Below are 13,316 nucleotides of genomic sequence, written 5' to 3'. Positions count from 1 at the left end.
ATACCAGAATCCTTATTTCCATGCCCATCTGGCCACTAGCCTGGGTGCCTCTAAGATAACTTTCAGTAGGTGTAGTGTCAGTTGAGATACTGGCAGTGTTTTTCTTTCTTTTTTCAAAAAAAAAATTTTTCTTTAATGTTTATTTATTTTTGAGACAGCATGAACGGGGGAGGGTCAGAGAGAGACGGAGACACAGAATCTGAAACAGGCTCCAGGCTCTGAGGTATCAGCACAGAGCCCGATGCGGGGCTCGAACTCGGACTGCAAGATCATGACCTGAGCCGAAGTTGGTCGCCCAACTGACTGAGCGACCCAGGTGCCCCACTGGCAGTGTTTTTCAAACTAGGTGGCGAGATCCAATTCATGATGAGTAGGTAGTGTCTAAAGAGATAAAACATGATTGCTGAAAGGGTAGGTTACAAATCCACCATACAAATCCTCGTTACCAATCTGTACTGGATCATGATGTAAACGTATTGTAAAGTTTGAAAGCCATTACTGATAATAGGCTAATAGAGGGCCAACAACTAAACTGGGCAGACCCCATTCACTAAACTGTATTAGAGTTGGCCAATCTACACGGAAAATTTAGAAAACGCCCCGTGGACCATGAGGCCCTGTTCCTACCTTCAGTATCCCACCCACCCTGTGGCCTTTCCTTTGGCTCCCAGCCTGGAACCAGGTTCACCCTGGGCGGGCGCCTCACATCTCCTGAATACTTCCCTGGCAGTCAGATCTACAGTGTTTACTAACTCCTACATTGTCCGCCACTGGGTTACAAACTCAAGATACTAGTTCGCTGTCTCACTTTTACCTAGTTCAGTTCTGCCATTTAGGAAACTTTCTTCAAAGAGTGTGGTCTTTACTGGATAAAGACCCACGTTGGGGAGTCGAGGCAGGACCTGCCGACTTGAAGGGGGTTGGAGGCCTCACCGCCTTACACACCCTCAAAGGCCCTAGTTTCCCACGAGGCCAGGCTGAGAAGGCCCCGGGGCTGAGGAGCAGGCCTTCGGGAAAGAGGCCTCGACCTTCCCGGCACGGGCACCGGCTCTGGATCTCGCTCCCCGCTTCCACTTCAGGGATGCAGCGGCCGCCTTCCCGCCCGGGGGCGCCAGGCCCGGCCCCAACGGGAGCCTGGCCTCGCCCTGCCGCGTGGGCCCGCGCTGTGACCCGGAAGCGCTCCGGAAGCGGTTCCGGAGTCAGCGCCGGCAGGATGGCGGCGGACACGCAGGTGAGGCGGTAGGCTGCGGGGCCAACGCGGCCAGCGGCTGGGTGTGGACGGCGGCCGCCGGGCCGGACCGCCCTTGCCACTAGCCTAGGAGTACCGGGGGGTGGGGGGGCGGTGGCTGCGGAGGGCGCGGCTCCGGGGCAGCCTCCGGCCGGCCCCTCGCGGCTCCTGGTCCGGCCCGGCCCGCGCGGCGCAGACCGACCCCAGGCTGGAGGAGTCCGGGGCTCCGGCCTGGGCTTCGGCAGCGGTTGTCCGGCGGGGCCCTCCCCGAGCCTGGAGTTGCAGAAGTTCACCTTTACTAGTCTTTGCCGCATTTCCCAGAGCGCTCCAACAGTGAGCCCCGGCCAGCGCAGACTCCTTAAACTTTACATTCAGCAGACGTTTCTCGAGCACCAACTTTGTGCAGAGACTTCGAGCACAGCCTTTGGATTTATACAGAACCGAATTTGAGTCCTAGCTCGATTACCACGAGACGCTGGGCAAGTTACTTAACTCCGCCAGGTCTCAGTCTTTTCGTCTGTGAAATGGGACTAAAGTCATACCTATGGTAGAGGCTTGTTGTGAGGATTCAGTGACATAAAGTAGGGCACCTTATACGTTGGTTGTTATTAGGTCCAGGGTCGAAAGTAAGAGAACTGTTACTACCTTGGAAGAGCCTTGTCATCCTTGTGTGTTTTTCACCTGTGAGTGCCTTGTAGTTCAGGGAAGGACTGGGGAAAACTTTTTCTTTCCTTTTAGCTTTGTTGGTAGTTATAGAGTGAAAAAGGGAATAATATAGGAAAAACAGATGTCTAAAGGACAGCTTGGCTTATTTGAATCTCTAGGGGAAGGAGACTGATTTTGATATGGAGGCCCTGAGGCCAGAGAGTGAGAGCACTTACCCTGAACACTGGCAAGTTGTGTATTGAGAATCTCCTGTGCAAGGGGCTGGTAATTAGTTTAGAGTTGTGTTACACAGAATCCTGGAAAGAAAAACTTAGTCTCCTCGGTATTTTGGAAGAGGTTAGGGGACACATACTGAATATTTAGCATTAATGCTCAAGTACAAAAACATCTCTCTAGAGCTGTGTGTTCAGTACGGTAGCCACTAGCCATGCGGATATTTAATGGCTAGTTAAGTTAGTTAAAAGTAAATGCGATAAAAAATTTAGTTCTTCAGTTGCACTAGCCACGTTTCAGTGTGTGGGTAGCCACATGTGGCTGGTGGCCACTGTGTTGGGCAGTGCAGAAGAACTGTTTCCATCATCACAGAAAGTTCTATATTGGACATTGCCACTTGAGAGAAACCTGTGGACTTTGCAGCTGTTTTCATCTGGTCACACCAACAAAAAACATCTGTGAAATATCTTGGTGTGCACTTCTTCAGTTTTCTGATGGGGTATCAAGTGGGCAACATTCATTTTCTGATTTAGAGAAAGAAGAGCTTTGAACCTAAAAAGTTCGTTCATATTTGTGAGAGAAACTATAGCCAAGGATTTAATATTAACCTGGAAAGACAGCTGTGTGGGAATTCTAGGTAGAGAGTGGGTTGTATTTATGCATCTATTTTTGTTGTCCCCTCAACCCTTACTAAAACTGGCAAAAGGTTTTATTTATTTATTAAATGTTTATTTTTGAGAGAGAGAGAGAGTGTGAGCAGGGGTGGGGCCAGGAAAGAGAGAGAGAGAGTGTGCGTCAGAGAATTCAAAGCGGGCTCTGCACTGATAGCAGTGAGCTGGGTGTGGGGTTTGAACTCAACAAACCATGAGATCATGACCTGAGCCGAAGTCGGACGCTCAACTGACTGAGCCATCCAGGCGCCCCTTAAACTATTAAAAGGTTTTGAAAAAGTACTCCCACAAGGATTGGGAGAATGGAGAGCAGACAACAGCAGCAAACTTTTAGAAACTCTAAAGTGTTGGATGGGAAGGATTTAGTAGACCCAGGGAAAATGAATCCCAAACTGACAGTTGGGAAAGCTAAGAAGCAACCTGATTCACATGGCAGAATCTCTGGCAGATGGGAGCTGGTGGTATTAACTGACCTCTGGAAGTGAGGGTGAGTGGGAGGGGTGAAATTAGGATTGGTTGAGAGCTTTTCTCAGATGCAGTCAGATCCCCAGCTGTCTTTCTCAACCTTGGCAAAAGTCTGGCCTTTTTTTTTCCTCTGGAGAGTGTGAAACAGGATCACTGTGAGGACTAGAGTAGGAGGTTCAGTATCCAAGGAAATCATCCACAGAGTAATTCAAGAAACTTGCCCTGAACTGGAGGGTGTGTTTCCAGATCAAAAATGCTGAGCACAGTGGATGAAAATAGACTCACAACAAAGAACATTGGTGTGAAATTTTAGAACCTTAGACACAAAGAGAAGATCCTAGAAATTTGCAGAGGGAAAAGTCAAGTCTCACACAAAGGATCAAAAATCAGAATGGCATTGGACTTTATAGCAGCACTGAAAGCTGGAGCTCAGCGAGAAATGTCTTCAGAATCCTGAGGGAAAATGATTTCAACCTAGTATTCTGTATCCAAATAAACTTAATTCAGGTGTGAAGCTAGAACATTTTCAGATGTGCAAGGATTTCACAAAATGGGGGATGTGCTCCATCTAAACACAAGAAAGAGTACATTTTCAGGGTGAGACACTATATCCCAAGTATAGAGGACCAACTGCCAAATTGGGGCAGGTCATCAAGTTCTGAGAGATAACTTCTTCAGGAAGATAGACTTGGGTAGAATACCTGATCTGCCCAAAGAGGCAGACAATTTGTCAAGTGAGAAGCAGACAAGTGGCAAAAAATTTGGGGTTGAATTGTCGATTAGGACAGATAAAACAAGGCAGACTGAGGTCAGGTGGGAAAGGGCATTTATTAACTCCAGGGTTAATAAAGCTGTGTAGGATAATAAACACAGTATATTAAATGGAGGTTGAATGTAAACACGGACAACTGAGCTGGCCAATATTATGAAACTGAGGAATTATGTTGGGGAAGTGGGGAGTGTGTGTGGTGAGGTTGGAGAGAGCTACTGTAAAAGGCAATAAAACGGAAAAATCCCATAGTAGTAGTACAAGCAAGTTATTTAGAGATTATGGAGATAACTGCCAAAATTATGAGCCAGAATTGGTGAAAGAGGGTGCTCTTGGGGAGGGAAGGCAAGGGACTGGGTTTTCTAGCAGACTTCCCAGAATTCTTTGGCTTTGACCTTTTTTTTTTTTTTTAGGTATGGTTGACATGACTTTGACTCTTTAATTATCTGTATGTATGACTATAAAAAAAGACAGTATTAAAACAATCACTTGGAACAATCACAAAACCGTGGAAGACAGAGTCTTGGCATGAGTTTACTCATTGCCAGTAGAATTACATCAGGGGTTTAAATATAAGAAAAACTTAACATTGTTTTGTTTCTCTATGTACCCTTTTCTATGTATTTTACTAATAAGGCCTCTATGTATTAAGGTCTCTATGTACCCTTTTCTATGTACGTTACTTGTAAGACCTGGCCTGTCACTGAAATAACTTTAGAAGGAAAAGATGAGGGCACCAGTATGTCAGTTACTTGGGTCTTACCATGGCCTTTTCTAGTGCTCATGTATCCATGACTTGTCCATTCTATAGTTTGGAGAATATTGCTCAGGAGCAGATTTTCCGGAATATTTGCAAACTGCCCCCACCCAGTGCAGAGGATGCAGCTGTGCTAACATGGATGGTGGTTGAAAGCTAAGGACTGGTTAGCAGTGGTTAATGGACCTATCGGTTTCAGGTTTAGTTTCAAAAATGCAGGTGCTGTGGCTCTCAACCTCTGTCTGAGCAATGGCTTCCCCTCTTGGAGTCCGCTCCTTCATCACTTGTAAAGTGGAGATACTGATGCCTGCCTCAAAGGCTTGTTGGCAGTAGTAGCTGACCTTGTGCTGAGAGGAGAGTAAATGCTCTACATAGGCTCCCTCCCTTAGCCTCTAACAAGTCCTACGAGGTAGGTGCTAGAGTTTCCACAGCTGCTAAGAGGCAGAGCTGGGATTCAGCCTCTTTACCTTCTACCCCTCAGCCACTGTGCTTATGTTCTGCTAATGACCTGCCAGGATACTGACATTCCCCTTGTGGGAGGTTAACATGAGCTGATGTAAAGGGAAGACACTGATATGTGGTGGGCCCTCACCAGAATTTACATAATTGTGAAAGGGTATTTTCTGTCCTGAAGTTTTGGCCTTTTGCCTTGCCTTCTTTTGTCTAAATTTCTTTCTTTTTATTTATTTATTTTCTTAATGTTTATTTATTTTTGAGAGAGAGAGCGTGCTTGCACATGTGCATGAGTTGGGGAGGGGCATAGAGAGAGGGAGACACTGATACTCACCAGTCTCCGTGCTCTGAGCTGTCAGCACAGAGCCCGATGTGGAGATCAAGTTCATAAACTGCGAGATCATGACCTGAGCCAAAGTCGGACGCTTAACTGACTGAGCCACCCAGGCGCCCCTGTCTAAATTTAAGTAAGATATCAGTATTGACTAGTTGACTGGGTTAAAACAGTACATGTCAACTGGGGAATGATTTTGCCCTCGAGGAGACATTCGACAATGTCTGGAGACAGTTCGGATTGTCAGCTGAGGCAGGAGGAGTGGAATGCTGTTATTGGCATTTCGGGGGGTAGAGGTCAAGAACACCATTCAGAATCCTACAGCATACGAAGATGGCTCCACAGCAAAGAATTATCCAGCTCTGAATGTCAGCATTGTGGAGGTTGAGAAACCTTGGTTAGAGCTTCACTGAATTCTGCACCTGCTTCCCTAGCACGCATGTGCGCACGTGCGTGCGCGCACACACACACACACACACACACACACACACACACAGTCTCATTGTTTTGTAGTTTGCTGAAATTGTCTCTGTGGGTTTGGTCTTTACAGGTTTCTGAGACACTAAAGCGTTTTGCGGGGAAGGTGACGACAGCCAGTGTGAAGGAACGGAGAGAAATCCTCAGTGAACTGGGGAAGTGTGTTGCTGGAAAAGGTATTTATTTTCCATCCATGTGACTGAGAGATGATTCCATTTCAAAGTAAACTGTACTCTCTGTTTAGAACCATGGCTGCCTCTTTCCCTTGCAGCACCTTCTGCCTTCACTTGCCGTATTTGCTTGCCGTACTGTGCACTGAAACCTTCACTGAAACATTTGGGTTAGTGGAGAGTTGATCCATTTAGGTACCAGAGATTTGTTACAGTTTAGCCATTTTGATTGGAAATATTTCTAAAAGATACCAACAATATTAGGCAGTTTACTAGGTGCAAAAACATTTTCTTTACGACTTGGGGCACCAGTCTGTGTTCCGTGGAAGTCAGCAAGGTGGTAACAGGTGATTGGCCACATTTTCTGCTTCCCTCTGGGAGTTTCACAGCATATTCTGGGAAGGGGCTTTAACTTTATGAAGCTTTCGTTAACCCTGTGTTTTCCTTGCACCTCTCTTTTGCCGAAAACCAGTTCAGGGTCTGGGGAACACATTTTGGGAAATATTGAGCACCTATAGTTATCCTGATTCTGTACCATAACTGAGGGCTTTCCCTGCAACCTACTGGGATGTGTAAGACAAGTTTGCCTTCATATAACACTGTATGTTAACTATACTGACGTTAAAAAAAAAAGTTTGCTTTCATCCAATAAGTCTTCATTAGCTTTTAAATTACCTTTTGTTGTGTTTTCACTGTGTAGCATTGGTTCTCCCAAGTGGTCCCTGGACCAGCAGCATCAGCATTATGTCAGAACTTGTTTGAGATACATACAGATTCTCAGCTCTGTCGCAGAAACTCAGATTCAGAGACCGGGTGGGCGTGGGGGTGGGGGAGGTGGAGCCCAGCATCTGCGTATTAATAAGCCCTTTGGGTGATTCTTAGATTCGCTGAAGTCTGAGAATCATGGCTGTGTCGAGTTGGGTCTCCCTTCCCCTCAGCTTTCACTTCTTGTTAGTGAAGAGCCTGCTTCAGCAATGTGCTCATTTGCTGCTTCTGACCTACGGTTGCCTGGTGACCTACCCAAGCTTATTAAAGTTGCATGTAAATTAAGTACATTCCTGTTTGTGAGCTTCTAAGAGATTCTCATCTTAGTTAACACTTTAATGTATGAGTTTTATGGCACCTTCAGAAGTCTTCCCGGAAACTTTTCTCAACAGGATTATGGTTAGAAAAGGCTGCCATGTGACAAGGTACCAGCTGTACATGCCTTCCCAGCCATAGCATCTGAGCCTTCTGCTATGTAATTGCTGAATACTGCCCTTTTCCCATTTGACGGGGTAAAGCGTTGGACATGTTTGGGTGAAGTTCATGAACTACTCAGGACCTTTGCAGGATGATTTTACTGTTCAGCCACCCTGAAGTTCTTCTGTTCAGGGTGAATGATACTTATAAGAAGTTTAGTCGCTTTTGATGTGCAAGCTGATGGTGGGAAGTTGTCTACTCCTCAAGAAATCATTAGTTCTCAATTTTTTAATTTTCTAAGTCTAAGGAGGAGCTATTGGGTAGTGATAATCATTCTCGCCTCTCCTCTTGTTAGGGAAACAGATAACCAAGTGAGTTAACCAAAGGTGGGGAAAGGTATTTTCTGCCAGGCTGGGAGTTGAGGACTTTCTCAAAGCTGTCTAGTGCTGGTTGCAGATGGTCAGCATGGCTCAGCCCGTGGGGCCCTGAGCCCTCTCTGAAGCTTTCCTCAATCCTGCCTCTGTGTACTTGCACCCTGAGACTCGCTGATGGAGTATCTACTGTGCCTGCTCGTTCTAGTCACAAACCTCTAGTACAGCCGTTCGTGATGAAGGGCTCAGCTCAGGTCAGACGGGCTCTGTGTTCTAGCCATGGCTCTGCCACTTTCAGTCTCTGTGACCTGGTTCAAATTACTTAACTTGTCTGAACCAGTTTCCTTGCTTTGAGTATGGAGATGGCAGTATTGCCTTCCTCACAGGGTTAGTGCGAGGAGTAAATGAGAACGTGTGTGGACAGTCCTTAACACCATGCCTGGCTCTGGTAAGCACCCAGTGTATGTTAGCTCTCAGCCACAACCTGTTTCTGGCCCTAGTCATTCTTTCCTTTGGTCACTGAAATTGCCCCAAGTCCAGGGGATCAATACAGTGTTTAGGGTCCTGTGGGGACAAGGTCCCTGCCCCTCCTGCATTCATTTCAGTACCTGAAGTATGAAGTGCTGTGCCAGCCTTTGGCTGTTGGTGTCTCCCGCTGGAGTTGGCCTTACACTGTGGCTTACATTCCCCCAGTCATACCCTCTCCCTTTCATCTGCACGCTTCAATCTAGCATGCAGAACCGGCCACAGATTGGTTTTCCATTACTGACCCCTGTTGCTACAACCAAAGTTTCTCTTTCACTCGGCTGGCCTGTATATAGTTTTTTAGTGGCAAGTTTTTATTTAAATTCCAGTTAACATACACAGTGTAATGCTAGTTTCAGATGTAGAATTTTGTGATTCATCACTTACATACAGTACCCGGTGCTCATCACTACAAGTGCCCTTCTTACTCTCCATCACCCATTTACCCATCCTCACCCACCTCCCCTCTGGTAATCCTCAGTTTGTTCTCTGTAGTTAAGAGTCTGTTTTATGGTTTACCTCTCTCTTTTTTTTCTCCTCTATGTTCATCTGTTTCGTTTCTTAAATTCCACATAATGAGTGAAATCATATGGTATTTATCTTTCTCTGACTCACGTTTATCTTTTTTTTTTTTTTTAAGTTTATTTTGAGAGAGAAAGAGCATGCACATGTGCATGAGCAGGGGAGGGGCAGAGAGAGAAAGAGAGTCCCAAGTAGCCCACTGGGCTTGATCACATAAACCGTGGGATCATGACCTAAGCTGAAATCAACAGTCAGAAGCTTAACTGACTGAGCCACCCAGGCACCCCAACATTCCTTTATCTTAAAGTGACCTCAGTAATACAAGTATCTTGCAGGGATTAAATGAGTTACTGTGTGTCAGTGCTTGGAGCAGGGCCTAGCACCTTGTGAGTGCTGATTAAGTCCTGGGTGTTACTGCTTCTCTTCTTCCTCCTCATGTGTCCTGATGGGCTTCATGCATTCTTGCCCCTGCACTTTTGCTCATGTTAACACCACTCAGCATGTACATCCCTTTCTTTCCATTTTTGCGTAGCCTATGAATCTATTAGGCCAAGCTTGTGTATCCTTAGAAACTTGGAAGCCACTCTAGTTAGAACTGCTCTGCCTTTTTCAGATCCCTCAGAATACTTTAATTTTTGTCCTATTTTTATTTGTTTATTTACTTAAGCTTTTAAAGTTTATTTACTTATTTTGAGAGAGAGAGTGCATGCGTGCACTTAGGGTGGGATGGGGCAGAGAGAGAGGGGGAGAATCCCAAGCAGGCTCCATGCTGACAGCAACAAGCCTGATGCGGGGCTTGGACTCACGAACCGCAAGATCATGATCTGAGCCAAAGTCGGACACTTAACTGACTGAGCCACCCAGGTGCCCCAAACTTTGTCCTATTTTTAAAAACTATTTATTAGAAACTATATAAAGAAGAGTTCATGTATCATAAGCGAACAGCCTGCCGAATATTCACAAACTTGACTACCTGTGTAACCAGCACCTAGGTCAAGAAGCAGAATAGTCCCAGTGCCCCAGAAGTGTCACTTGCCAGCATGTTAGATTTTGAGGCCACCAACATCGTCTTAGTTTCATTCCTTTAACACATGTCCGCTGGACAGCCTTTCTATACCAGGTGTTTTTCTGGAGTACGATTTTGCTGTTGTTTCCTCCAGGGAATTCTATCTCCAACTTATGGGAAGTGTCCAGTGAGTAGAGATTATGTCTGGCAGAATGCCTGGCTCAAGCAGGGGCTCATGAAGTAGTTTCTACTGATTAATTTGTGTGTGATCTTTGGTTTCAGATCTGCCAGAGGGAGCAGTGAAAGGGCTCTGCAAATTATTCTGCCTGACTCTACACCGGTACAGGTGAGTCCCTACTGAAGACCCTGTGCCTCCAGCCCTTTGTGCAGAGAGGTGGTACAGGACAGCGGTTACAGGCTGGGCTTTGGAGAGGTGTCACCTTAGCCTCTCTGTGCCTCCGTTTTCTTCATCTGCAGAATGGGGATTGTGCTGTTGTTTACCACATAGGTGGTAATTAGTAAGTGTAAAGCTCCTGGGACAGTGCCTGCCACGTCATGAGTCTGTACGCCATAAACAGTCATGCGTGTAAAAGCACTTGGCCTGGTTTGAGGTCCGTAGTAAGTGGTCCATAAATGTTGGTGTTGCCCTTACAGCTCTGATGGCTCATTTGCTCTTGTTAGCTGCTTCCAGAATTCCAGGAGGAGGTGGATTTCTCTGGTTATTTCCTAATCCCATCATCTGTGATCCACTGGAATATATAGTACAATCCAGTTTTCCTGAGAAAGACCAGCGCTTGGCCTAAGCTGCCCTGCCCTTGCGCCCAGTGTTCACCTTTCCACTTCATTCGTTCCTCTAGAGATGCAGCCTCCCGCAGGGCCCTGCAGACTGCCATCCAGCAGTTGGCTGAGGCACAGCCAGAAGCCACTGCTAAGAACCTTCTGCACTCTCTGCAGTCTTCAGGCATTGGCTCCAAAGCTGGTGTCCCCAGGTAAAGAGATAAAATGTGTGGCCTACCAGGGCTTGGCGGGGTCCTATTCGGGAGAAGCTGGTGCAGATGACCTGTGTGGAGCAGGTGTGAGCGTGTCTGTCTTTCCTCTCTGAAAGTCTGGTGCCAGCAGTCTGCCTGCTGTGTGGAGGGAGGAGCCAGGATGTCAGGCTCAGTGGACAAACGGCTTTCCTGAGGAAGAGGGTTGGGAAACCAGTGGAAGCAAGGCCATTTTGAAGGGAAACCAAATGCCCACTGGACACTGTTTGAATAGGGGAAAGCATCTTTTTTGTTTTTATGGTTGTTGAGTGCTAAGAGGTGGGAGTTTGGCTGCTGAGTTCTGCATTCCTTGTCCTGAGTTGTTACAGATGATTTATGAGGAAACAGTTTCAAGTTCTCTCCAGGTGTAGGTCAAGGGAGGGTCCTATATGCCAGGCAGGGCCTCGCGGTCAGCATTTGTCCCCAAGGTGGAGGCTCCTGCTCTGCACTCATCCTTCGCCTCCCTGCCCCCTGCAGTAAGAGTAGCGGCTCTGCTGCCTTGCTGGCCCTGTCCTGGACCTGCCTACTGGTGCGCATTGCCTTTCCTTCGAGAGCCAAGCGTCAAGGAGACATCTGGAACAAACTGGTAGGTTCCATGGGTCTTTGTAGTAGTGGCAGTCAGCTCTCTGCGCAGAGTTGGGACATGTTGAAGCACCTTCTCTGGCCAAGTGCTCTTCTTGGTGCTGGTGACCAAGCATTCTGAATTGTCATGAATGTGTGATGCTGGTGGATGGACGTGAGTACAACATAATAACATCCGTCTGTCCATCACATGTGTTTGAGCTTCTCTGTCAGGCATGGTGCTAGGCTCTGGGAATACACTGATGGGCAATTCCTGCCTTCAGGGCATACGTGGAGGACATGACAGGCCAGAGCAGGGAAGACAGTGAGAAAGCAAGTAAATTAGAAAATGCAGTAATGTAAATTATTATTTTTTTTTTTTCTGGCTAATCATTCCTTTCCCTGTGTTTGGATTTCAGTGTCGAACTGGCTAATGGAACAGAATTCTTGCCATGTGTTTTGATCTTTTAATTCTCTCCACCTGTTCTGTGCCTGCTTCTTCCACCTTCTCTGCCTTGCCTTTCAACATGTCTGCTAACCAGAGGTGGCCCAATAGGCCAGATTGGGAGGTTCTTTTGAACATCTAGATGTGCTTAATGGAGGGCAAGAGGAATGGTCTTATGGTTCATTGAAAAGGAGCCCTAGGGCCGTCTGGGTGGCTCAGTTGGTTAAGCATCCAACTCTTAATTTCAGTTCAGGTCATGATCTCATGGTTCGTGGGTTCAAGCCCTGTGTTGGGCTCTGTGTGCTGACAGCGTGGAGCCTGCTTGTGATTCTCTTTCTCCCTCTCTCTGCCCCTCCCTTGCTTATGCTGCTCGCCCACTTGTGCTGTCTCTCTGTCTCAAAATAGATAAACTTTAAAAAAAAACAAAAGGAACCCGAGGTATGGTTCTGATTCTCAGCCATGACATTTGGCCATATATGTAACCTCTGAATCTGTTTCCCATTTCTGCAAAATGGGGAAAAGTGCCACCTACCCCATCCACCTCCATGAGTTGTCGTGAAGAGGGGCTCAAGACGAGGTGTGAAAGGGCTGTGGAACGTTACAGAGGGCTGTGCAGGTAAATGAGAGGCATTAGAAAACTGTAGCACCTCTCCCTGAAGCAGCTTGTTAATAAGACACATTGATGAGCTCGTCCCTGGGAGCTTACCCAGCAATCCTCTGGGGATGACTATGGAGTGGCCATCAGTGACTGCCTGAAGGGTAAGAACACTGAAACCTGATACGTAATGGATAGTGGAATTGGACCCCCTTCAGAGTGTGGGTTTCATTGCTACCAAAATCATCTTTTTAAGATGCTTTACCAGGGGCTCCCTCCTTGGCTTATCTCCAGTGATTTCTTATTATCCCAGGTAGGTAAGTATATTTGTGTGTTAACGAGTGGCAGGGGTCACCTCTGGAGTGTTGTCTTTGTGGGACAGAATGCATCAGGAGCATGAGACCGTGTTTATTTTTCCCGTGTCTCGAATCTGGGTTTTTCCTTTACTCGTTGCCGATGTCAACCATACACATAGATCGTAGTTCATTCAGTTTCTCTAGGAGCTGCAGTAAGAGCTGGGAACAGGAAAGAGGACCTTGCCCTCATGGAGCTTACACTCTTGTGGAGGAGGTAGATGCCACACAGGTCTGCTAAGAAATGGTAAGACGAAGGTCACACAGCAGAAAGGCAGGTAGGAAGAAGGAAAGAGTGTGGTGCAGGGTGACAGTGGGAGGAGGCTTCAAAGGAGGCATCATATGAGCAGAGACCTGAAGGATATGAAGGAACAAATCATGCCCAGATCAGGGGTTAGAATATTCTCAGGAGAGGAACAGCAATATAGTTCTGAATGTGGTGTCAGCAAGCTTAAAAAGCTATTCTAATTAAAAAAAAAAAAAAAAATTCAAAATGGGACAGACATAGAAGGCTACACCAGTTTCCCT

At 46.6% G+C, this 13,316-nt stretch overlaps 1 protein-coding gene across 2 annotated transcripts in view; it reads left to right on the top strand.

The window, feature by feature from the left end:
* The first annotated feature begins 1,193 nt into the window (after window positions 1-1,193).
* GCN1 (GCN1 activator of EIF2AK4) overlaps window positions 1,194-13,316 on the top strand; it is a 57,481-nt gene continuing 45,358 nt past the window's right edge. For both annotated transcript variants that reach the window (XM_042961490.1, XM_042961489.1), the window contains exons 1-5: window positions 1,194-1,231; window positions 6,107-6,209; window positions 10,092-10,155; window positions 10,667-10,798; window positions 11,312-11,420. In XM_042961490.1, the coding sequence (XP_042817424.1) occupies window positions 1,214-1,231; window positions 6,107-6,209; window positions 10,092-10,155; window positions 10,667-10,798; window positions 11,312-11,420 (426 nt within the window). In that variant the 5' untranslated portion in view covers window positions 1,194-1,213. The remainder of the gene's footprint in view (window positions 1,232-6,106; window positions 6,210-10,091; window positions 10,156-10,666; window positions 10,799-11,311; window positions 11,421-13,316) is intronic.

The sequence above is a fragment of the Panthera tigris genome, chromosome D3, assembly GCF_018350195.1.
Source record: "Panthera tigris isolate Pti1 chromosome D3, P.tigris_Pti1_mat1.1, whole genome shotgun sequence".
In the NCBI taxonomy this organism is placed as follows: domain Eukaryota; kingdom Metazoa; phylum Chordata; class Mammalia; order Carnivora; family Felidae; genus Panthera; species Panthera tigris.
Note: the sequence above shows the minus strand (reverse complement) of the source record. Positions and strands in the feature narration are given on the sequence as shown.